This window comes from Gallinula chloropus (assembly GCF_964237585.1).
Source record: "Gallinula chloropus genome assembly, chromosome: 1".
In the NCBI taxonomy this organism is placed as follows: Eukaryota; Metazoa; Chordata; class Aves; order Gruiformes; family Rallidae; genus Gallinula; species Gallinula chloropus.
Window position 1 is genome coordinate 202,284,327 of NC_140085.1, and position 24,439 is coordinate 202,308,765.

The 24,439-nt window shown below is 35.4% G+C and overlaps 1 protein-coding gene across 2 annotated transcripts in view; it reads left to right on the plus strand.

Moving 5' to 3' along the window:
- Positions 1-24,439, plus strand: part of CNTN5 (contactin 5) — a gene marked incomplete at both ends in the record, with an annotated part of 341,700 nt that overhangs the window by 156,576 nt on the left and 160,685 nt on the right. For both annotated transcript variants that reach the window (XM_084278561.1, XM_084278562.1), the window contains 2 exons: positions 1,409-1,504; positions 22,653-22,856. In XM_084278561.1, the coding sequence (XP_084134687.1) occupies positions 1,409-1,504; positions 22,653-22,856 (300 nt within the window). The remainder of the gene's footprint in view (positions 1-1,408; positions 1,505-22,652; positions 22,857-24,439) is intronic.

Sequence of the window (24,439 nt, forward strand, 5' to 3'; positions counted from 1 at the left end):
ATATATCAGCCCTCTTCTTTCTAGACATAAAATAAGAATAATTACATCTCTGTAGAATATACCATCAAGTAGCATTCATCAGGTAATACTTTAAAGTGAAATTACACCAGATTGTATTACAATACATGATGATCATGCTTGAAATGCAATATAATATTTCAGTAACTATTGCCTAGAAAAATTTGCATAATTTGGGAACATGGCCCTTTTATTACTTAAAATTCTTCTGAAACCCATCCACCTTTTCTATATTCAAACATGATATTGTTGGATTTGGAACACTGACTTATTTTGGCCAAAACCAGCACAAATTTAAATACATTTAAATTTTAGGCTTCTGACTATGCCCAGGACATCTTTTAAAAATGTGAAAAGCATTTGGAATGATTAAAAGTCTCTTTCTACTTAAAAAGTGCACCGAATCCCCATTATGAAATACATCAAAGATCGACTCATATTACTTTTGAAAATGATTGAACTTCAGTTTTATGCACTTCTAGACATGGAGGAAGATGTGGTATTTCAGCATCTGACAAAGAACTGTCAGCTGAATGCAGTTAGGAAACCTATTCAAACTGTTTGGTGCTGCCTGGCTCATACTAGCACCTTGGTCAGTGTGCAAAAATTAAGAGGTATGGCCATGGGTCATTGAATGTCATTGAAAGATGCTCCCACTGGCCCTATCCATACAGAATCCAGGTCCAGAGTTCCCTGTGCTACATGGAGTAATCGTAACTTCTGTTTCAGAGGCTTTAAATAAGCACAGTGACTGTTCATAGAACTGCTCTACAGCTTTATTCAAAAGTTTTTGTATGAAAAGTGAAATGTTCCTTATTCACCTGCTGGAGTGAAACTTTCAGAGGGAAGTATATTTACACATAGCTGGATTGTGTTTACAACACTGGAGGAATCAGAAGGAAAATAATGTAAGAGAGTAAATGTTCTATAGACCAGATTTGGTTTTAGAATCAATAAGGCTGATTTTCACTTTTTCTCATCACAATGTGATATTAGCAACATAATTAGTCTGGATGTTAGACAAGGTGTTTTTTCCTCTTTTATTATTTTTATTTTTCCCCACCGTGCAAGAATCATTTCTACAGGTGGAAAAAACCCAAACAGGATGTAACAAAAATAAATAAAAGGACTATGAAATGTTTTTTTGTAAATATAATGTCTGCTGCTTTTCTTTTGATACTGTATCCAAGTGCAATAAAAAGAATAGTAAAATACTGATGCAACATGGAATTTTTTGTAATGAAGATAGATTTATTTTAAAGTCCCTTCTATTATAGATTAAGATATGAAAAAAGGAACTGCCAGTTTTACAAGAGGAAATAAAATGTGACTCACCAAAAATTTAAAATCTTTTCTGTGTAACTAAAAAAATGCTCTGTTCTTTTCATAGATCTGGGGAATTTTAGTGGTCGGACAAGAAGCGCTGTCTCTGTACGTGAAGGTCAAGGAGTTGTTCTGATGTGCTCCCCTCCACTTCATTCACCAGGTACGGTAGGCTGCAGTTCGTATGCATGCTGGTCCTTTATAGTTTGCTCATTATTGGATGCTCAGTATTTTAAGTACAATGTGCATGTGATTACGGAACTTCAAAAATTAAATATCCACCCTTCTGATGACAGTTTTTGGAGCACCAGAGTAATTAAAGCTCATATACTGCAAATGCCACTGAATAGCCCTGGAATTTCTGTTTCAAGATTGTCTTATTCCCAGTACAAAACTTGAATGTAACAACAATAGTCTTTGTGCCACCAGTGGTGAATATGCTGCCTTGAGGTTACAGAAGATTTAGAGTTTAGAAGCCTTCAGAAATTGTTCTGTCAGTGTCAAGATACTGTTGTTGAATACAAATTGTCTTTTGTTTTTAGTACAGTCATGATTTTGTTTGCTTCCTCTTGTTGTATAGCTTAGTTTCTAGTTCAACTGTATTATTGCTAGAAGTCAGACATATCATAAATCCCATTAAATGCCTGTGGATTCCCAAATGAAAGCGTAGATATTGCAGAGAGCGTTTATTTTTGCTTTTCAAATTGGCACTCCTGCAATGACTGCAGATAGCTAAGTGTGTCTTTATATTTGCATATCATATAACATGTGGAGAGACGATGCTAGACAAAATAGCTTGTTTTTTCAAGAGATTCAGTATAGCCTATCCTTTTCCTCTTTGGGAAATGAGGTCTTCGCTGAGGGGATTTTTTCTTCTAAATTTGAGCCCTGGAAAAAACTCATATTGCAGATGGAAGAGCTGCAGAAAAGAAAATCTCCTCTGAGTTTCTTTTAGAGAAATGCATTTAGTTTCTATTTATTCTGGAATGTTTGTTATTACTGTGTAACAGTTACCTGGGCAATTAATTTTTGTTATTTTCTGGCAATGACTGCTTTTCTGTCTTCTGAGTACATTCCCTGGTTATAGTTGCCTCACAGTCTCTATGTGATGGAATTAAGTGCATGATGCTAAGTCTTCATCATGATAAGTAAACTGAGAGGGAGACGACGTAGGCAGAAAAGTGAGAGACGGTTTCAGCACTACAGCTAAATTTGATTCCTGCAAACTAAGTGTAAGGATAGATGGGCATCGATAGTGAAGTAGTCATATAAGTTGTAACAGCTGTCATTCCACAAAATGTACTTTATATGTCATCAAACTGTTTATAAGTTTTTCCCTAAAATTATGCTTTTAAACTTACATTCAGACAGATTCTCATGCAATGTTCTACTGTAATACACACACATTGCATTTGATGGTGAAAATCTAGTATCTTTCATTTTTGTTAGTGGGCCAGAAAAACCCCTGCTGTGGAAATTACTGTGCTCACAGACAGCATTCAGTTGGTTTAGTTTATATATATTTTTGGGCACTGATATGCTATGCCAGCAGGAAAATTACTTCTAGACAAATACTTTGAGGCCCTGGAATAATTTTGTCACCATATCTATGCCAAGAAAGGTTCTGCAGTGTAAGTGTAGAGGCGTAGTCACTGAAAGCTGAAAAATTGCATTCATATGCAGATGTAGATACAACCTCATGTGAATGGGAAGGAGACTCAACCTCCCTTTCTTTTCTTTGCCATGTAATGCAGTCACGTGCAATTTCCCTCCACCTACATACTTGTAAAATACTGAGGGGCAGTAAATCTTTGTGGTTCCACAAACGAACTACAAAAGATATTAGTACAGTGGCTGGAGTCTCCTGCGAAAGGGGACAGCTACCTCCATGGGCCTTTCAAATAAATCCCACACCCAGTGATGTTTCAAAGTAACTAATTTCACAAAGCTCTGGCAATAAGGTACGAGACATTATGAATGATGACTGCCATAACAGAGTCAGTTTATTAAAAACAATTTTGGAGGAAATTAGGACTTAAAGGGGAAGTGTCCGAATTGAATTCTGAAATTTGTCAGTGAATATGAACCTTCTCTTTGAGCTACGAAACCTTTCCGCAGAGCAGGGGAACTTCAATGATTTGTGTGTAGGAACATGTAAAACACTTTTAATAAAGCATTCTGTTTCCAAATAGCCCATTTTACTTTTTCTGTCTAATTTGGAAAGATAGCATTGTCTTCTAAACAGTACTTAAAATCAACTGGGATACAAACTTTCAAGTGAATACTGAGATACTGTAGTAGATATATCTAAGATAAAGACTATTTAAAGCATGTTTGAAATGTGTGAACATCTAACATTAACAAGACCATGAGTTATGGAAGTGTTTTTGATGATAGAGAATTTTTTTTTCTGGATGAACACCGCAAGCTCTGCTATATTGATTTATTCACATTGATCAGCACCTTTAGAAATAATTTTCACTTACTTATTCTAGGAGATAAATCCATGATATGATAACAAAGTTAATCATTCCCCACAGCCTCATAAGCAATTTGTCCTTCAACAGAATCCCATTCCTCAATCTCTAAAGTCAATAGCTACTTATAAACTTGTCTAAGAATTTCGGTATTGATACCTTTTAGAAAATGACAATATCATTGTGGAAAAAGAAAGAGGACTTGGTGAAAAAACACTATAGTCAAAGACATTGGTTTATTAACATCTTTCCAACTAGACAATAAAATACTTTTGAGTAATACCTCCATTCCATTCTTAAAACCCACAAGTATAGAAAAATATTTTTAAAAATCACTATTTTTTTTACAAGAATTTGATCAGAAAACAAGTTTCATACATATGCATACACGATTTCTTTTTGTTAATGCTGTGATATATTATCAAGATGCAATAATGAAACAGAAACACAACTTTTTGTTACATAGAGATTATTCATTTGGGTTTCATTGGATTGTTGTCCAAATATTTTACAGAGAAAATAAGGTAGGGGGAGGGTGAGGGCATGCATCTGAAATGTACTCAGAATATTTGTAGTGCAGATTCAGATGAGATAATTATTTCTTGGTTTAAATAAATGAGTTTTCTGAGAAATAGGTGACAAAGGCGTTTTTTTGAGAGGTACTATCCCCTCTTTCAGAACGGTGAAGTGAAATATGTTCAGTGAAAAGGATTTTGTGCAGATTCCTTATTACAAAGAGCCACCTGCAGATTCTCACCTCCTGCTTTTCCTGGGACATCACTCCAAAACAATGTTGCCTGTGACTTCATTGAGAGTCCTGTATCATTTTAATTTGTGTATTCTAGAAACTTTTCCATCAATGCTTCTTTTGTTGCAAATCATTAAGTTTTCCCTTGTGAAATATCTGAATTGTCAGTAACTCAATCATCCATGAACATATTTTATCTTTTTTTTCCTCTATAAACATAACATTTGATTCTTCCTCACCTCCAATTAATTTTTTTTGTCCAAGGTGGTTTTCCTAGGCAGTTAACTCTTATGCACCCTTGCAAAGTGGGAGGTTCATTAATTACCAACTACTTAAATAACAAGCTTTGTCTGATGTCTCGGTTTTAAAAGGCCTCTACTGCTTTTTTCCATAAACAGGATTATGGCTTTTAGTTGTGGTATTCTAAAGAGTGCAAATATAGGGGTTTATTCTGTCATTTAATCATCTTAATTACAAGGTTTACCATGGCGAGATTAAAAATGAATGGAAGATTTCATCCAGATTTACATGTTTCACTTGGAATTAATACTTTCAGCTGAGCTTTTTAAGGCTTTTATCAAAGCTTTCTGTATGAGCTTAATAGAGAACAACGATTCCCACTGTTTAGGATGAGAATAGTGCTGATGTGTGCAGGGGAAGGCAGATGCTTTCTCTCTCCTGCCTCAAAGGGACACTGCTGTCTGGAGGGAGCACTTCTACATAACCTTTCTACAGCATGTAACATCTGTACAGATGTTAAAACTGTAACTTTTTTTTTTTAATCTGTTTCTAAGGCACAAAGCTGATCTTACCCAGTTTGGAAACTGTGTTATCGGTTGCAACATTTATGCCTCCACTTTAGAGTTATAAAACTGTAGTTATTATGAGAAATGCTTTACCAAAGATGATTAATGCCAGTGTGATGGGGATCACAGTTCTCCCCATGCATCTTCTGGATGTCTGCATAGTGTCTTGCTAAACTAGCAATCTGCTAAATTAATACTCTTTCTACTGTGGTCCAGGAGGTTTTGTCCTGGTCTATTTCATACACATCTGTCCTAGTCTTGATATTAATTGGAGAAAGTCACATCAAATGCCTTTTTTAAATGTTATTCTGAGCTTCTGTTTGCGTGGACTTCGGGCATACACAGGAAACTGCTCTGGAGATAAAAATTTTGCACTGCTCAGGGTCTGCAGAAGGAATCTGCAGCTTTATGTTTGCACTAAAACTGCGGCTTTGAACTGCAGTTCCACTACAAGTAGGAAAGCAAGTCCATCTGAAGTGCAGCAGCTCTCTAGTTAGAACTGGCCTGGTTAGGCCACACTGCACAAATTATACATAGAAATAATGAGGCAGGCTCTAAATGACCTAATTCAGGTACAGAATTCTTAGGAGTAGACTTCTTCAGGCAAATTAGTTATGATAACAAGATTGTTATATTTGGGCTGGACTGCCCTTAGTATGCTCATTAGCTTGTTTACAGGCATTTAGCTCAGGTATCTGCATGAAGGACACAGAAAATTCTGTTTTGAAGGCATTCCTGAACCCTCTGGCTCTCCATTTACTAACCTGGCATTTGTAGATGCATTTCACAGATATCTAACTTAATGTACATGAAGGTCACAAGGCTATCTTAAGGCGACTCAGTCCCAGGATCCAGGCACCTAAGAGTGGCATTTCAGTGCAGGACTTCTGTATTTATGTGTATCTAGCCATTACTTCATACTTCAAAATCATAGGAAGGCTCTGTGAACTTAGATCTCTGAATTTCAGTCTCTCTAGATATGATGGGGTGCTACTTCATCATGTTAACCTGTCACTAACAGGTAAGATTTCTTCCTGATCATGATTTGTGACATCAATATTGTTCTGTTAAACAGTAAAGTAGCACCCAGGTTTTTTCTATCATATATTTATTCCAAGTCTGAATTTTCAAATCAACTTTAGCATGGAAGACTAGATAATTTGCTTCAAGGAGAGACCAATGTGTAGGTAAAAGTCACATTTCTCCTCTCACCTTGAGAAAAATGTGGACTGGTTTGCTGGTTTCTATAAAAGCACTGGCCACTCACAGTATTCTCAAAACAACATCTGAGCAGGTCATGCCTCCAACCATGGCTTTCCAATGAACTAAGCAGAACTTACTCATCAGTGCCTTCTATTAGTTTGTAGAGGCCGATATGTATGAAACTGGTGACGGCAAATAGCATTCACTGGACATTTCAATCATCTCCTGCAGACTGATAGTCTTGCCAGGAAGGCAGAACTGATCAATACCCTGAGGTTTCTCCTTTTACTAGGAAAAGCAACATTTAGACATCACTGAAATTTGCTTATTTGATTAAGGATTTTATGTTTGAGGTTTTATTGTTTGTTTGAGATTTTTGTGTGTGATTTTTTTTTCCCTTAAAATTTACAATTAATGTTACAATGGAATCCAAATATATCCTAGAATTAGCAGTTGATGTGTAGTAAGGGAGTCTATATGAAGACATAGAGGGAACCCATTTTAACTCCATTTTGTTTCTCTAGGAATTGAATGACATAGTTTGCTCTTCACTCAATTCACTGTGGGAGCATGATGTTGAGTAACAGAACAGGCCAGTTAAATAACAGTATTAGAAAATGATTGCTAATTGTACAACACAGAAAGGGTTACTTAATAAACCCTTCATATATAGAAGACCAGACAGAGCAATTTCTCTATCACTTCTTTATGGGTACACAACATATAAATCATCATAATATATATATAAATATTTTTAAAACACTATTTTGAGATGTATTTGTATCAAATGAATGAATTAGTTATCATGTGTTGAAGGGTTCCCTTTTAGGCCTTAGTATATTTTTGTGTCTATTTGACTTTAACTGAACGCTAACAAACCCTAAACTTTTTTTCTTTTTTCTTTATTTTTTTTCAATACTAGAAGGAAAAAAAGTCTTAGAAGACAAGTTCATAGTACTTTAAACTCTATATTCCAGCTCTAATTTGGGGTTGATTCCATAAGGTGATCTTGTCTTCTCACCCACATTTTTTTCCTCTTGTATCCCCTACTTAATGACTTTTACTAGATTGCTTTTGAAACTTTCTTGTCTAGTAATGCTAATTCCCACGTGTATTATTATTAAAGTAAATGTCAATGGCTTCTGACAACACTTGAAATGGGAATCTGTATTCTTCATCTGTACAACTGATTGATGACTACGCCTGTAGTTTTCATTATGGAATGAACAAACACAATTAACTTCGCTTTTTCTTTTTTTTATTTTTTTTTTTTTTTACTTCTGTGGTCTTTCATTACTCAATACATGACCAGTAATTTTGCTTCTGACTTCCCTGCAGCACTTTATAGGGTTTCCTTCCTCAATCTTGTTGAAGGCATGCATCTGAGGATACGAAGTTTAAGAGTTTTGAAATGATAGAATTTTCTGTAGGGTAGCATGGTAACAAGCTATGTTTGCCAATGAGGAGTTATTCCCAGTATGTTGGCAATGTGCTGTTATTAGATTTTAATCACTTTTTAATGATCTGCATGTGCCCCAAATTCTAGGCAATATCTGTATAGTAGGCATATAGATAAATAATTATTGATTTAAACTTTTTCCTTTTTTTTTTTTTTAATCACTTGAAAAGTAATAAATGAACAGAAATGCATTACTGGTCCAACTGTAGGAAATTACCCTAAGGAACTTGTAGTTAGGTGATTTTTTAATAGAACTTTTCCAAATGTTATTGCTGTTGATAAATAATTCCCACCCCTTTAAAAATACTAATTAGTCTTTCAAAAAATACACTAGAATAATAAGGTACACTAGAAACTGAAAGTTTAATTGCCCTAAACCTACTGGATCACTCACTGGAGCTGTTCCTTCCCTCAGGGACTATGAAAATGTAGCGAGAGAAAGCTGGTTGACCTTGGCCAATTAAGGCAGCCCACAATGTTGAATGAAGGGGCAACCCTGACAGGGCTCTGCTTAAGAGACATGTGCTGTAGTTTTGGAGCTACACTATTGTCAAGAAATATTACCCCAGCTGCCAGTTCATTGGAGTCAAAGTGAAAGAAGACACCAAGAGAAGAGGGAAGAAGCACAGGAGATTAATTAATTTAAAAAATGTGTTGAGTATGTTGGCCCTCAGGCTCATGCTCTATTGCTTTTCAGGCACTAGCCGTATGTGGCTATTTGTCTACAGCTTGACAAATGGGACAATAATGATGAAAAGTTCCTGTAGTGAGCAAGCTCCTTTTCCCTAGAGACAAGTTACTAGCCTGTTACTGAGATGTCCTAACAAATTAGACATAACTATCAGGAACTGCTCAGTCTAGTGATTAAACAAGACAGCATTGTCCTGCCAGGTTTAACAGAAATGTATGTTCATGGTATCACAACCACAATTCTGCAACTGGTACTGTGAATGTAGCAATTAAACTAGAAAATGGTGTTGCAAAAACTTTTTCTGTGGCCCAGGCTACATAACTTCTAAAATATCAGGAGCCTAACATTAATAGATTTAAGTTAGCAATAGAACTCAGCAGTTGCATTTTCAGAGGTGCAGGGATTTTGCAAAATCAACCATCTCATAATAACCTTCCTCTTAGAATGCATTTGCCACTTAGTTCTGGTGTTTTACTAAGGCGGTGGCTGGAATAATATAATTTTACAAAAATGTCAGTAAGTTAAATATCAGAAAGCCCATTTTATTTAAGATAGAAAATTTGCAATTAATCCCAGTTACCTCTCCATTTCATACCATGGAAAAGAATAGAGTGACAGTGCACATGTTACTCAATGCAACCAAGCAGAAGACAACAGAAATACAGTGATGATCAGACAGCTGAAACAAGAGGAAAAATAAGAAGGAAGAATAGATGAGAAATGATTAAGAGTCTGGAATCTAGTTTTTTCTGTCCATTGCCATTGTGGGGAAATCTTATAGGATTAAAAAAAATGATGAACACTGGAGTTTTCAGAAAATTGAACTCTTCCTAAACTAGATATGATTAACGAAACTCAACAGTTATTCTATTAGAGATGACTACTGAAAATGATAGGAGGTAAGTCTTGATTCTGAATGGAAAGTTTGGGGCTGAACTGATCTGAATTCTAGACAATGCCACTAACAAGTTTCACTATATAATACAGTCAGTTATTCCTTACTTCATATGCACAATATGAAAGTGAACTTCAAATTATTTGAGGTGATACAATGCTTAATGAGACATAGATTTTGATGCAACCTTATTTAATCAGTTCAGGAAGATTCTTCCAAATAGATGAAGCAGTAAAAAAACAATTCCAGTTGGTAGATCTAGTTTTCATTTTTCTTTTTCAAGGGGGAAACAAGAAATTGTTCAGAAATACATATCTGAGTATATTTATCTTCTTTTTTTCCTACCCAATGCAGTCATAACTGATATGAAGGTAGTTATAACTTTACAGTAAATATATTAAAGGCAATTTCTTGGATTTTTAAAAGAGAAAATGACTGAATAGTTATAGGCATAGTGTCATTGAGTTCAGACAAAAATCTGAATGATTACAGCAAAAGCCAAACACCTGTGCAGCAGCCCATGTGCATCCTTTATCTTCTGATGATGAAATATATTTTCCAGAGCAATAGCAGTCAAAAAGTGACTTCTTTTGGATCACAATGCCATCTTTTTAACAATGTAAGGATTAATACCACACTTAATTCTGATAATTTGATTGCCCTCTTCTATCTCCTGTGTTCTCATGCTATGTTCCAATATTGTTAAAATCATTGCTGATGACTTCATTAACCAGCTAATACAATTCCTGTTGTGTTGATGATATTGCCCTAGAGGGGAGAACCTGTAACTGGAAAAATACACTTCATTTATTGGTTTATTGAAGCATTAATTTTCATGGTATTTTTAACATACAATAATAAAGAAAGTCTCTTATTGGAGAGTGTAGGGATAAAAATTCAGGAGGAAGTAGAAATGGAAAGAAAAGTGTAGATAACAGTGATGGCTTGCCACAGTTTGGCTCTTCCTAGAACCACAAAAGTGTTTAGGGGTCTAGCAGACTATTATTTAGTTTCAATAGTGAAGAGCCTAATTTCAGCTCTGATAAATGCAAGATCGAAGGAAGGAGCACTACCCATTTTACAAACTATATCAGAGGATGATCCACAAAGAAAAGTTCAAAATACTAAGACTGCACTGATTTAGAGTTGATATCTTGTGATTTTACGTCATGCTCATGCTTAAAAGAAAAAATGCTTTGAAAAATGTAATTCTGAAAACTATGCACAAGAGGGAGCAGAATCAGCTGTTGTTTGCATTATCTTAATGATGATTTTTCTTTTGAAAGAAAAAGAAATGCAGGAGTGTTGGACAAATAACTTATTTTTTCATGTGATAGTGTATATGATGTGACACATCAGGTGTCACTTTGGCTGCTATTGCTCAGGGGTTGAGAAGGAGAGATTATAATCATGGGACACTGCCCTAGGCTGAAAGTAAGAAAACAGAAGGCTGTGTATTATCTCTAAATAACAATTATGTGACAAGTAGAAGATGGATGGAAGCAGTTCACTGGGTTTCCAGTAGTGCAGAACAATGTGCACAGGGACTCAACTGTGTAATATCTGTATGCGGAAACAGGTAAGAGTTACAGTTTCAACACTGTTAAATTTTAAATGATTGATTGTTGCTGAGATTATTTGTAGTGATTTATTTGTACAACATGGTTGAACAGGATTTTCAACATTCTAGGGCAGTTTGCTAATGTGACATGTATCTTCCTTTTCATCTGCGCTTTGAGTTATTTTTTAATTAAGGTGAAAAAAAAAATCTGTCACTGTCATTCTTAATAGTTAAAGAATTGTCTTTCAGGGACTATAAATTGTGGCTTATGTTATTCTCTTTAGCATATGTTCACATGTTCCATTGTGTTCAGAAAGATGTAAATGGAGGATCCATTCCTTGGTATGTTTAAGCTTAGAAAATATACCAAGAAGGAGCTGAGTACTGAACCTCGAGCATCTGGGGGATTATGTGATTTATACTGCTAAACTGGTTTAGGGCTTGAGTTTTTTTGAGTTTGTTTGTTTGTTTCAACATTTGAAAACCAAATTTAGAGGGAGATTTCAGTTTGACTGATTCATAACTTCTGGGAAGTCACTTCCGTCTTCCTCAGTTTTCCCATATAAAAATGATGATAATGGCACTGCCATTTATTTGATATCTTAGGATAATAAATAGTATAGGAGCAAAGAAGCAGGCCCAAGGAAGATCCATAAATCATATTGTGCCATGGCCATGGTGGAATTCACCAAACACTGACCTGCAGATAGACCCAGCAAGAGCCTTTATATTTATATTAAAACACCTATCATCAAGAGAATATAAAGCAGAAAGGCCGTGGGGTGTATCGTAGGTTCAATATCTACACTTATACACAGGCAACTCTATGTGCTCCTGAGTACTTAGTTTTTTGGAAATGCAATTCCTATGACAACAACCCCTTGTAAAGAGTGGGGAAAACTGTTAGAAGAGATTGAGTTTTGAAGTATAAACTATAACTGTAGTAGCCTTTTGTTTTATTTTCTATACCCAGAAGTCTGAAGTTAAATCTTTTTGAATAAATCTTTCTGTTACTATTAATCTTTCCTGGCATTAAGAATCAAGCTTGCCTTCTTTGGACGTGCAAAAAGCCAAACTGAAACATGCATATAAACCCCTTGAGAGACTGATACCCTGATAACTGGAGTTCTAGTGAGTATTTTCAGCCAAATAACAGAATTTGCTTAACAGAGATTGTTACAAAATGAGCGGAGGAAAGCCGGGGATACAGAGGGTTTGCATCTTGCACTTGACCAAGCGCTATTCCACAAATTTGGATGATCATCATCCTATGATTACTTTGGGGTTTTTTGTTTTGGTGGTTGTGCTAGTTACACCTTAGAAATGAATTAAACTATTGGTGCCATCGCAGTAGTCATAGAATGAAATTTCTGTGTGATGCAGGAGCCCACTTGGGGTCATGATTCTGGGGTTCACTACAGGTATCACTGCTCTGCAGTATGTCTTTTCATTGTGCTGATGCCTGCAGCACATTTAGGTAAGAAGCAGACCACGCCACAGTATAATTATCGCATTATCAAGTATCATACTATGATCAGAGAACAAAATGTGAGAGAGAAAAAAATAAAAAAAAAAACACTTTAAATCCTGGTGAATGTTTTGCCTGAGAAAATAAGTTCTGTGTATGACTGTTCTATGTAGTGATGTGTTTTCCTGAGCATTAAATAATATCCTCGTTATTTTCCAGTGCCACATTTTTCATAAGAAGTAGTCAGTCATTATGAAAGGATTCTTACTCATTGAAATTGTTAAGAAATAATCAACATGTGTTACCAGACATTCACATTTCCATCAGAAAAAAATGTTTATAATAAAAATAATAATAAACCATCCAAATCAGAGCTTGCCAGTGACTCTTCCTGCACATTTGTCATTGCAAAGTTTTATATGTCCTGCAGATCATTGATTATAACTGCATACCTCTGGTTTTTAACTGTTAAAATGTTCAACAGTAGAGGAAAAAGAATTCCAGAACAGGTCTTTTTGATCATGCTTTGCAGCTAGTATTTAATCCTTTCAGTCCACAATAAATTAATTATTAGGTTATTAATTTAATCAACATGTCGTTTAAAAACATGAGTTCTAGGTACATTACAGAAACTTTGTTGTCTTTGTCAATAAAAATACACTGAGTTAGTGTGACTAGATTTATTTTCTTCCAATATTTTTACTTCTGTCTGACTTTTTAAATAGGATATTAATCAAGTCTCATATCAGTCATTGAATTATTTAATCTAAAATTGAAGCTGATGAACTTATAATGCTGCGAGTCTTCCTGATTGCCATTTCTAATGCTGGAACAAAATTATCTTTAATTCTTGTTTTTGAAAATTACTAATCATAAAATCATGGAATCATTTCTGTTTGAAAAGTCCTTTAATATCTTTGAGTCCAACCATTAACCTATCACTGCCAAGTTCATCACTAAAACATATCCCTACACCTCTACACTTTTTTCAAATACCTCCAGAGACTGTGACTCAACCTCTTCCCTGGGCAGACTGTTCTAGTGCTTGATAACCCTTTTGGTAAAGAAATTTAACCTTATATCTAAATAAACCTCCCCTGGTGCAACTTGAGACCATTTCCTTTCATCCTATCACTTGTTGACTTGGGAGAAGAGGCCAACACCCTCCTGGCTACAACTTCCTTATGAGTAATTGTAGAAAGTGATAAAGTCTCCCCTCAGCCCCCTTTTCTCCAGTTTAAACAATCCCAGTATCCTCAGCCACTCCCTGTAAGACTTGCTCACTACACCCTCCACCAGCTTCATTGCCCTCCTTTGGGCACACTCCAGCACCTCAGTATCCTTGTAGTGAGGATCCAAAATCTAAATACAGTCTTTCAGGTGTGGCCTAACCAGTGTTGAGTACAAGGAGACAATTACTTCCCTAGACCTGCTGGCAATAGTTGCTTCAATAATTATATGAAGTCTGTAGTATTGATTAAAAGAGCTGCAGTGCTAATGGATAAATTCTGGATTAATTTCTCTGATATTACTTATTTAGACTGTTTAACTGTTCCTTTTTACCATTAACTTTTTTGTCTGCTTTACAGAGAAACTAGCATTATACAGTGACACCTGCATTACCTGTTATGTTATAAAACAGAACATCAATTTATATGGGACATTCAGGATTTTTCTACATAAGCATTGATTTCTATTCATACCAAACAGAGGAGTATCGAGAACAGAGCTGCTGTTAGAATTCTTTTATTTACTTCCTGCTTGCATTTTATCTCACTTTGCAATCAGTTCTCTTCCCAGCTTTTTTCTTCCTTACAAATCCTCTTTCAGTCCTAACCACAATTCTATGTTTTCACCATCAGCTTTTTTCCCATATTTTTACATAATTTTCTGTTTTCTTAACTAACATAAAAAAGTATACAGTGGTAAAATAGCCTTGAATTCTGAAATTATGGCATTTCAAAACATTCTTTTCCCTTTCTGAGTACATGATATCTCAAAAGTTAATTAAAAATATGTCAAAAATTTATTTATTTTTAAATAAAGGAGGGCCCATATTCAGGATGAGTTTGAGTCCTGCAAAGTTACTGTGATATATTAAACACTACATTTGTAGCCAATACTATGATAACGAGGTGCTAAGAAACAGCCCATACTGCTTTGTCAAGAACCAATCATATGAATTTTTATTTATTTTATTTAATTTGAAAGCATGAGTGGCCTAGTGGAAAGAAAGACATATTTAACATTTGTGAATGACTCCTAGCTGCATGAGGTAACAGTCACTGCAGAGCACAGAATGAGAATCCAAAGGATCAGTTCCTTGGAGAAACTGCTTGCAACAAGTAACACAGAATTCAGCAAACTGCAGAGTATGCTCACCAAAGACCAAATTTAGAGATAGAATAAAGGGAAGTAAGTGATTAAATGGCATACTTCCTGAGAAAAATACTGATATTACAGAAAACGGAATACTGAGTAGAATTAAAAGTTGCATACTTCAGATGTAGGACATACTAAGACAATTGCTACCTATAGAGTAAATGATACTATTACTCTAATTATCAATATTTTAATGTCTCAAATAGAATGCCATGTACAGCTTTGAGTCCTGTATTTTAAGATGTAGAAAAGCAATACAGATGGCAACAATAAAACTAACTAGAGGATTTGAAAACGTGACTTCTAAGGAAAAGTTGAAGCGATTTGTTTGATCTACCTGTAAAAAAAAAAAAGAAGCCACACAAGGATTATGGTCTTCCATTGTAACTGTAACTGTAAAAGTTTAATATAAGTCATCAGTAAAGTGTTTTCTATACTTTAAATATGGCAAGTTGAACAAGTAATAAACTATTTTAAAAAAGGATATTAAGATAAAGTGTCTTATTATTAACTGAGCAATGAAACAGGTTATTCTGAAAATCTAAATTTAGGAATATAACACACTGGACATTTTTAAAGACTGGGCAGACAACATCAGATCTTGAGGGCAAAAGAAGGGTCTGAAGAACATGTGGGTTTGAGTTCCTTTTGATCACAATGTTTTGATTCTTTCTGGAACTTTTTTTTTAATATGAAAATCATGCCTGGGACAATCATATATACGTAATAACCTATCATGCTTCCCTAGAAGACATATTTTTGTTGTATACTATATGGTGTCTTTAAAGAGCCTACGTATGAGAGAGAGATTTCATTGGTCTTTACATGTTTCAATGAATGGCTAAAATTCACATGTCACAAGTACAAATGAGACTATATTGGCTGCGTAAACTGATAACGAATATACAATATTTACATCCTCCAGTACAAGATCAGTTCTGACATAACATCTCTTCTGCACATTTTTAGTTATTGGCTGTGTGAATGGTTATAAGAAAGAAAATATTTGAAGATTTATCACTGTAATTAAATCTGAACAAAGACAAATACATGATTGGTAGAATTGTGTTTCAGGTAAGTGAGCAGTAGATACAGAGCCCCCAGAGCAGAAAAGAAGCAATTTCATTGCTAGCTGATAAATCGACAATATCTGTTTGCTCTATGTGGGTGCATTACAATGCAACAAATAAATTACCTTCATTAAATATTTTCCTGGAGGATTAATGAGCACTGATAATAAGCCACAGCAGCTCAAAGAAATCCACCAAAATTATTTATCTGGTTGTGGTGGAAGGCTGGAGGAACAGTTCATTGTTACCATTCATTTTAGTTAAAAAGAAGCCTTCCACCCTATGAACATGAAGTGTTCTCCATCATTAGAGAGCACCACATATTGCACCCTTATTCTGTAGCTGGTACACAGAAAGTGTGATGACAAAAGTCAAAACTGGGCACGAGATAAAATTAAGTTCTCTATATTCAGCTGGTAGATTCAACCATATATTTCTCCTGACACATTATTTTATTTAAATGGAATATTTCTGAATGCTAAAGTCCTCATGCAAATTTCATAATTTATAGCTATGTATGTTAAATTCAGACTGTAATCTTGAGTGCACTTTTTGCTGCTTTTCTTATCAATAGAAAAAAAAAAAAACCAAAATAACTTCTTTACAGTTGCTAAAACTCCCAGATTATATGAGATTTTGGCTGTCATCAGGCATCAGTACCATTTATTCATCAAGTACTGCCATCTTGTGGAACTGGAGTAATCAGAAGAAATCCTAAACAGAGGAAAAGAAATATATTTTCCCAACAGGATATTGTAGGAGGCAGAGTTTTATCTCCCACTGTATCACAAAAAGAAGACAAAACTGAAATTTATTTCCTGTAAAAACACCATAAATTCACAGAAGTGCAGTTATGGGATGTGTATTAGCATGTTTTGCCTTTGAAAATGCAATATTTCACCATTATATGGCCCATACCTTTAGGTTTTAGGTGGCCTTAAATTAGTTAATTCAGTGACTTTCTTGTTACATCTTCACTCACCACCCAAAATACCTTAGCTCACAGGACTGATGAAAAGGCTGTCCAGAAAACTCATGTTAAAAGGATGAAACAAGCAATTCCTCAGGAAAAAAAGCCTTGAAGCAAATCTGGGAAACATTCAGGCTCTAACAAACACAGCAGTGAACATATGGTGCTATCCGAATGCTTCCAGCACAGCTCTCATTACTATACTTAAGGGGTTATTTCTTACTGACCCACAATGACAGAAAGATTTTTGCATTACCATAGGACTGACATTTTCTGCATCAGAATGATATCTCCAATAGCACAATACAGCACTAATGTAAGTGCTGATATGTCATATTCCAACTTCATCCATTATGGGAAGCACGACATGTTGTGACAGCTGAGGAATTAGTGTTGGGAAACAGAGAAAATAGATCTACAAAAATAATTTAAGAAATTATAATAAACAAAATTTCACACCATAAATTCCTTTTGGCAGGAGATAGATGCTCTCTTCTCACTACTTTATCACCCAGTGACCAGATTTTCACTTACTACTATGTACTTAATCAAACACAGATGGACATTTAAAAGGTTTTTCAAATCACCTTCAGGAAACAGATACAAACCTACTTGTAGAGTTTTTTCTGTAAACAGGCTTGCCATAAAAATCAAATACCAGTTTTGCCATTTCCAAAAGAACTTAAAATCTTTTCAGACTAAGACTTTGCATGTAAGAAAACTTGCCAACAGAAGAGTCCACCAGCCCAAGTCACAGGAGAACACCATTTTACAACTGCCTCTATGATTCATAATTTCTCTGTCTTTTTATTCTCTGTTTCCGTTTGTGTTGATGAATAGTATCTACATAAAAGTTTCTTTTGTGTTGGCAGTGTACTGTAGTTTACAGGAAGAGCTTTACATCAACTTTGTGATTTTGGCATAGGTGTCACATCAAAAATAAAAGAGATGGGCATAAAAAAGAAATACGGTCAGCATATATTTGGTAAAAATACTCTGCTTCTGTAACTGCAGTATTCACAGTTTCCTATTGTCACTTGAACTTCTTTACCCTGTTGAAAGAAAAATAAGTACAGCACAAATAAACCATTTTCTCAAAAGGAGATGGTTCACATCTAGGGTAATTACTTCCTGATTTTCGAATTACAGTTTGAGTTATTTAGATTTTGGCATTTTAGATTTTCCAAAATATCTTGAAGCTTCTCATTATTTACCTGTCAGGCTTGAGACACACCTCTGGAGTTTAGTCTCCTGTTAAAAAGCTAACACAATGAAACATGTTCTTTGTGTTTAGCCAAATGGCACTGACTGTAAAAACCTTTTACCTAAACCATTATAGGAAAACATAGGCTTGAAGTTCACTAACAACTGCAGTGAGCTGTGCACAAATAGGCCTAGTGTCATCTGTTTGGTCTTCCACTTCTTGTTCTGGAATTCAAAAAGTTCATGCAGCAGTTCACCATTTTGTAGGAGTGGGATTTTGAATGAAAGTCTCTTGTAGTTTACATGTGCTTCTGTGCTGAACTGCTTTGGACTTGTGGCATGTAACTATTTCCCGTTGGTTTTGAATATTTTGCTGTGTTGCTTCTATAGATGACAGACTTTTCTATGGATAGACAGCAATGTTTTTAATGTTGATTCTCCGTCATTGTCTATTAGTTATTTTTATACGTAATTGAAGTCATCTGAGTATTTTCTTATGCATGATACTTACTGAAGAAAAAAAATCCCAAAACCAAAATACACACACACACACACCCCACACACACACCCTGTTTTGTATTTGAACAGTCTTCACTAACAGTTCTGTAATTGAAGAACCCTAAATTTTAATTTTGCTGGCGTACAAACCGGGAACATTCAGAGCCCCAGCATATGAACAACAGTGCATGTTTCATCCTCCAGCATGGCTGCAAATTTAGAAGTGTGAGACATTTGTACAATGGATCAATGTCAAGGTACACCCATTTCCCCATAATTGCAGTCATTCTCTTAACACCCTTTTGTAAAATCACTTCTGCAAGATCATCCATCTATTTCTGTCAGCTAAAAACTCTTGGGTCCCCAGATCCCAAGCCAGCTGTGTTTTTTTCTGACTGGTCTGCATAGCATGCATTCGAAATTTCCCTGAGATATTTCCACTATACATGTACATATTGTGCCATAATAACCCTCAAAATTATATTTAAGAATCTGCTGAACTCATTAACCAGGTCAAATAGGAGAGGAACTTCGTAAAGTGTGTAAGGGGCTTTTCACCTGCAAAGAATGTTCAGAATTCCAGATCAATTCCATACCTGAGCATTGAGATGCAAAGTCTCCAGGCATGTGAAAGTGTATTCCCAGGGTTTTGCTTTATAGAAATGAAAAATAGAAGTCCCTCAATGTCAGTGAGTTAAGAACGATCAAGAAGTAAACTATTGGCACTTTTTTCTGTTCTTTGGAGTTTGAGCTCCTGGCAGGAATACAGATGCTGTAGGTATGCACAAATAGAAGCATTAACTGCAGCTTAATACCACAGATGATTTGAGTTTTAGATTTGGCAGAAGTTCTGTTATTTTTATTTCTAGAAATACTTTAGAAGGTGACAAAATGACAGTACTCCCCCCCACATTCAGCAGCAGGCTAAGTATTCTATTTCTTTAGAGGCATATGAATATATTGCCTGAAATCCATTCCTTAGGAGTAGTTCTAATTAATAGATGAATAATCAACTGTGTGTGATTTTAAGCTACAAATGGAGAAAATTCTATTCTGCATGAACTACCAATGAACCCACATTGATGACTACTTTAGATTTGGTTTGAACTATGTGGTTTGAGTTTGTCAGGGAACTACTTGAAAGAGTCCAGTGCAGAGCCACCAAGATGATTAAGGGAGTGGAACATCTTCCTTATGAGGAAAGGCTGAGGGAGCTGGGCCTGTTTAGCTTGAAGAAGAGGAGACTGAGGGGTGACCTCATTAATGTTTATAAATATGTAAAGGGAGAGTGTCAAGAGAATGGAGACAGACTCTTCCCAGTGATGTCCAATGATAGGACAAGGGACAATGGGTGCAAGCTGGAGCATAGTAGGTTCCATGTGAACATAAGGAGAAACTTTTTCACTGTGAGGGTGACAGAGCCCTCGGACGGGCTGCCCAGAGAGGTTGTGGAGTCCTCTGGAGACATTCAAAACATGCCTGGATTCATTCCTGTGTGCTTTAGTCTAGGTGATTCTGCTCTGGTGGGGAACGGGGCGGGGGAGGAGGGGGGAGGAGTGGAGCGGTGGTGTTGGATTAGATGATCTTTCAAGGTCCCTTCCAACCCCTAATAGTCTGTGATTCTGTGAACTACTTTTAAGTCAGAGCAATCAGCAAGATTCATTGCTTTCCATTTGAATTGGTATCAGGTGTCTTCAGTTAAGGCCTATGCATTTTCCTTGAACTTGTATGTTCATCATCACTTCATAGAATTTTATGCTGCCCAGAATCATTTCTGCCAGATATGACATCATGGTAAAATATGACAATGAAATTTTCAGAAAGAAATTGTTTGGACTAATTAGTATTTTACCTGAACCATAACAGAAGAGGAAGGAAATTCTAAAACCTTGGAGAGGACTCTGTGTGCCCTGATCTTTCTCAGGGTCCTGTGTAACCATATGCAATTACAATGAGATCTGGAAAAGGTTTTAAGCACAAAGTCAGTGTGTGCAGCTTAATTCCCTGTTTTGGAGAAGTCTTTTGCTGCTCTCAGGTGAATATGTTTAGTCCTTTAACATAGCAATTTTTGTACTAATGCCATCAGTTTTTCATGAGGAAATTTTCATCTCACTTCAAAACTTGACTGAACTTGCTCAAACTTAATTTAGAACAATCTTGATCTCTACATCACTGCTTGCACTGTTGACTTATCTTGGTTAAAAAAAGTAGTCATTGTGCTTTTTGGCAACCATATCAGTGAATGGTACAACACAGAGATAGAAAGGACAAATCAGTTGGAATGTCTAATGCTTTCTATACTGTTAAACTGCACACCTGGCCATGGCATATATTTATTTAAGATGTTTAAATACTTCTTGCACCATGAGCAGCTATAACAGTTCCTCTCCTAGCATTAGGAGAAAAGCACACAGAAAAATTTAAATTTTTAGGTGTTTCCTCTTACCCCATTGACCCTTTCCTTTTCCAACTATCTTTCTATCAATAAAACATTTTGACTGTAATGCCGATAAAAGTATGAGAGGACCAGACTGATATATGTGCAATTACTGTCTTCATATCACTACTGAAGCTAAGAATAGTCACCAAAGAATTTTGGCTGTAAAAACTTGGAAGTTGCTATACCAATGAAGCAGCTTGTGTCTCACAGCAGTAGCAGGGATTTTATATACCTGAACCAGCATTGGCTTTTCTGATTTTGGAGTCAGTTCTTTAAAGACTATCATGAGGAAAAATTACAGAAGAAGTTGCTTTACAGCTAATGGGCCAGTTTCAGTAGTGAAGAATATTTTTTTATGTGTGAAGACAAAATGAAACAGTGAAAGATAACACTGAAAGGAGAACAATGTGTATAAAAGTACACATCAGGTTAGGGCTTTAAAGCCTCAATTGGTGGAACTCCACATGAATAATTTCCTGCAAGGAATTCCCTGCTAAATCAGAATCTCATTAACTTTACTGATACTTCTAATGCAGAGACATTAATGCATCTAGGTTTTTAATAAATCATTGTACAATCTCATACAAAATAATAGCAAATAATCTTTTTTCTCAGCAAATTATTATGAGTGTAAACAGAAAAGTACACACTTTTCAGGTGAACAGAATGATTTGTGGGATAAAAATGAGAACCAAGGCACTGGGTTTAATTATCCTTTATAAAAATCACTTTTTTTAGTCTTTGATTCATTGGATCATGAGGCAAAGCAGTGGGTATCTTTGATGTAAGGAATTATTCATTGATCAGAGGGACTTAAGCTGCATATTGGAAGATTTCTAAGATTCTTCAGTGAAGCAGATGTAGAAGATATAAGTATAGTGTGGTAATACTACCTGCAGGGTAGGTTGAAGAGTTATTAGTCTGTAGATTTTAAAAACAGACATTCAGAAATTCAGATACAGTCTCAAATTCTTCACACAAATCCAGGTAGTTGATGTCAGTTGCTCTTCTCTTATCCATCAACACTGTAACCCCATCATAGAAGGCCACTTGCTTTTGTTATAGTTCACTGACATTTTTCACAAGTAGAGAAAATAACGCTTAATATATTATTTCTGGCTTGATCAGAAAGACTAGAAGAGGGAATTATCTAATATTTATGGGTGATTCTGTTGAATAATTTAATTAATTTTCTTGAACGAATTCTGTCCTGTGGACTCATTGCTTATGTTGTTTCCAAAATTTCAAGGAAAGGAAAAAAATGTATTCTCTTCAGTTCTGAAATAAAGAAACACAACAAACAAACTAAAAGTTTAAAAGCCTTTAGCTTTCTCATAGATTATTTAAATAGTGGTAATGAATATTTATTGAGTCTAACCATTGATATTACACAATATTTTTTCCATAATTTATTTCTTTTATTTTTTCTGTTTTTTTCAGAGATCATCTATAGCTGGGTATTTAATGAATTCCCATCTTTTGTGGCAGAAGATAGCAGACGCTTCATCTCTCAGGAGACAGGCAATCTCTACATCTCCAAGGTGCAAACATCCGATGTTGGCAGCTATATATGCCTGGTAAAAAACACAGTAACAAATGCCAGAGTTTTGAGTCCTCCTACACCTCTGACACTAAGAAATGATGGTAAGAAAAATATTATTTCTAGGTATTACGTGGAAGCAAAAATATTAAGCCAAAAATACTCTAGTTAATTTAAGAACCATGATTCCATTGGTTTTAATTCATGCATATGCATTTACTGCATCATCCCGCAAAGGAAGAGTGATTAAGGAGACAGCTTCTTGTAAAGCACCTCACAGTTGTGAGAATATTTAGATATCTGAAGGTTGAAGTGCAATCTGACACCTGCTGACGTGTTCTGTGTACAATAAAATTTACTCCTTCTTGCTATTCTGCTGCTGTGTCACTGACAAATAAGCAAATCTCCTCTCTTTATAACGTGTTTCTTTAGGGCTCAGTTCAGCCTCAGTGCAAGTGACCACTGCCACAATGAGATATCCTCAGGCAACTGAGATGTTCACAGGTGAATGTTAAATATCAGGTGGGGCATGTAGACCAGCATGATGCCATGAGAGATGCATTCCTGAATCTCATATGACTTCCAATAACATTTCTTGTGAGGCAGTATGACTTTTCCATATAAAAGATATGTCCAATTCTGTTGGAATTTTTGCCTACAGAGGAAACTCAGTTATTTGTTCTTTTTCAGCAAAAAGATATTAATTACATTATAATTGCTTTTTGGGTTTGTTTTCTGTCAAAATAATGTTAGTTTTAAAAATAATAACTAATGATTCCATAAGTATCTGTATTTCCCTTTTATTCCAAGATGTTCCTGAGTTAATGATATTTTCCAGTTCTTCAGAAATATATTTCAGCTTTTCAGTATATGTGAATGAATACTTACCTAAATCAGACAGAAAGTGAAAAAGAGAGGGGGAAAGGAAGAGAGAAAGAGACTATAAGGCTTTTGTCTTGCTTACAGCTTTTTCTAGAACTAAAACTAGTCCTGTGCCATAGAAGCTTTACCAAAGCTGCAATTAAACACAAATGACTTAGTTTAACAGAGCAAGTAAAAAATGTCTTCACAGATTCGAATGGAATTAAGTTAGTTTATTCACAACAGCAAGTTGAAATTTCTGTCTGCACAGCATGCAGCCTCTGCAGCGAAAAGCTGCATGTTTTATCATATCATTTCCTATTTTCTTTCGCTGTTTTAGTACCCATGCTAATTATTGATTTTCAGGTGTTTAGCTTTACTGAATTAACATAGCAGAGCTGATCTGTTCAACGTCAACCTTTGAAAAATTAAAACAGCAAACATTGACTGCATTTTTAATCGGTTTGAACTCTGACAAAAAAGATTGTGGTATTTGTTATGGTATTTATTATTCATCTCTTTATTGGTTTTTATGACATTTATTCATGCTTTTATTTGATTCCAGTTTTCTGCAGAAATACAACAGATTAGTTATCCGTATTATACTAACAGTATGTAGGCACACATACAGTATAAGAAATGGAGGGAGTAAATAAGGATAAATGCAGCAGTCTACATCACTGAGCTAAGCAGCAAAATCTGTGAAGGAAAACTGCACAGATTTTCTTAAATGTCAAGTGGGTAGTATACACCAGCCTCAAGCAAATTTGTGTTTCACGGCTGGCTGTCATACAACTGTGATAATCCAGCCTTCTGAACTGTGCTG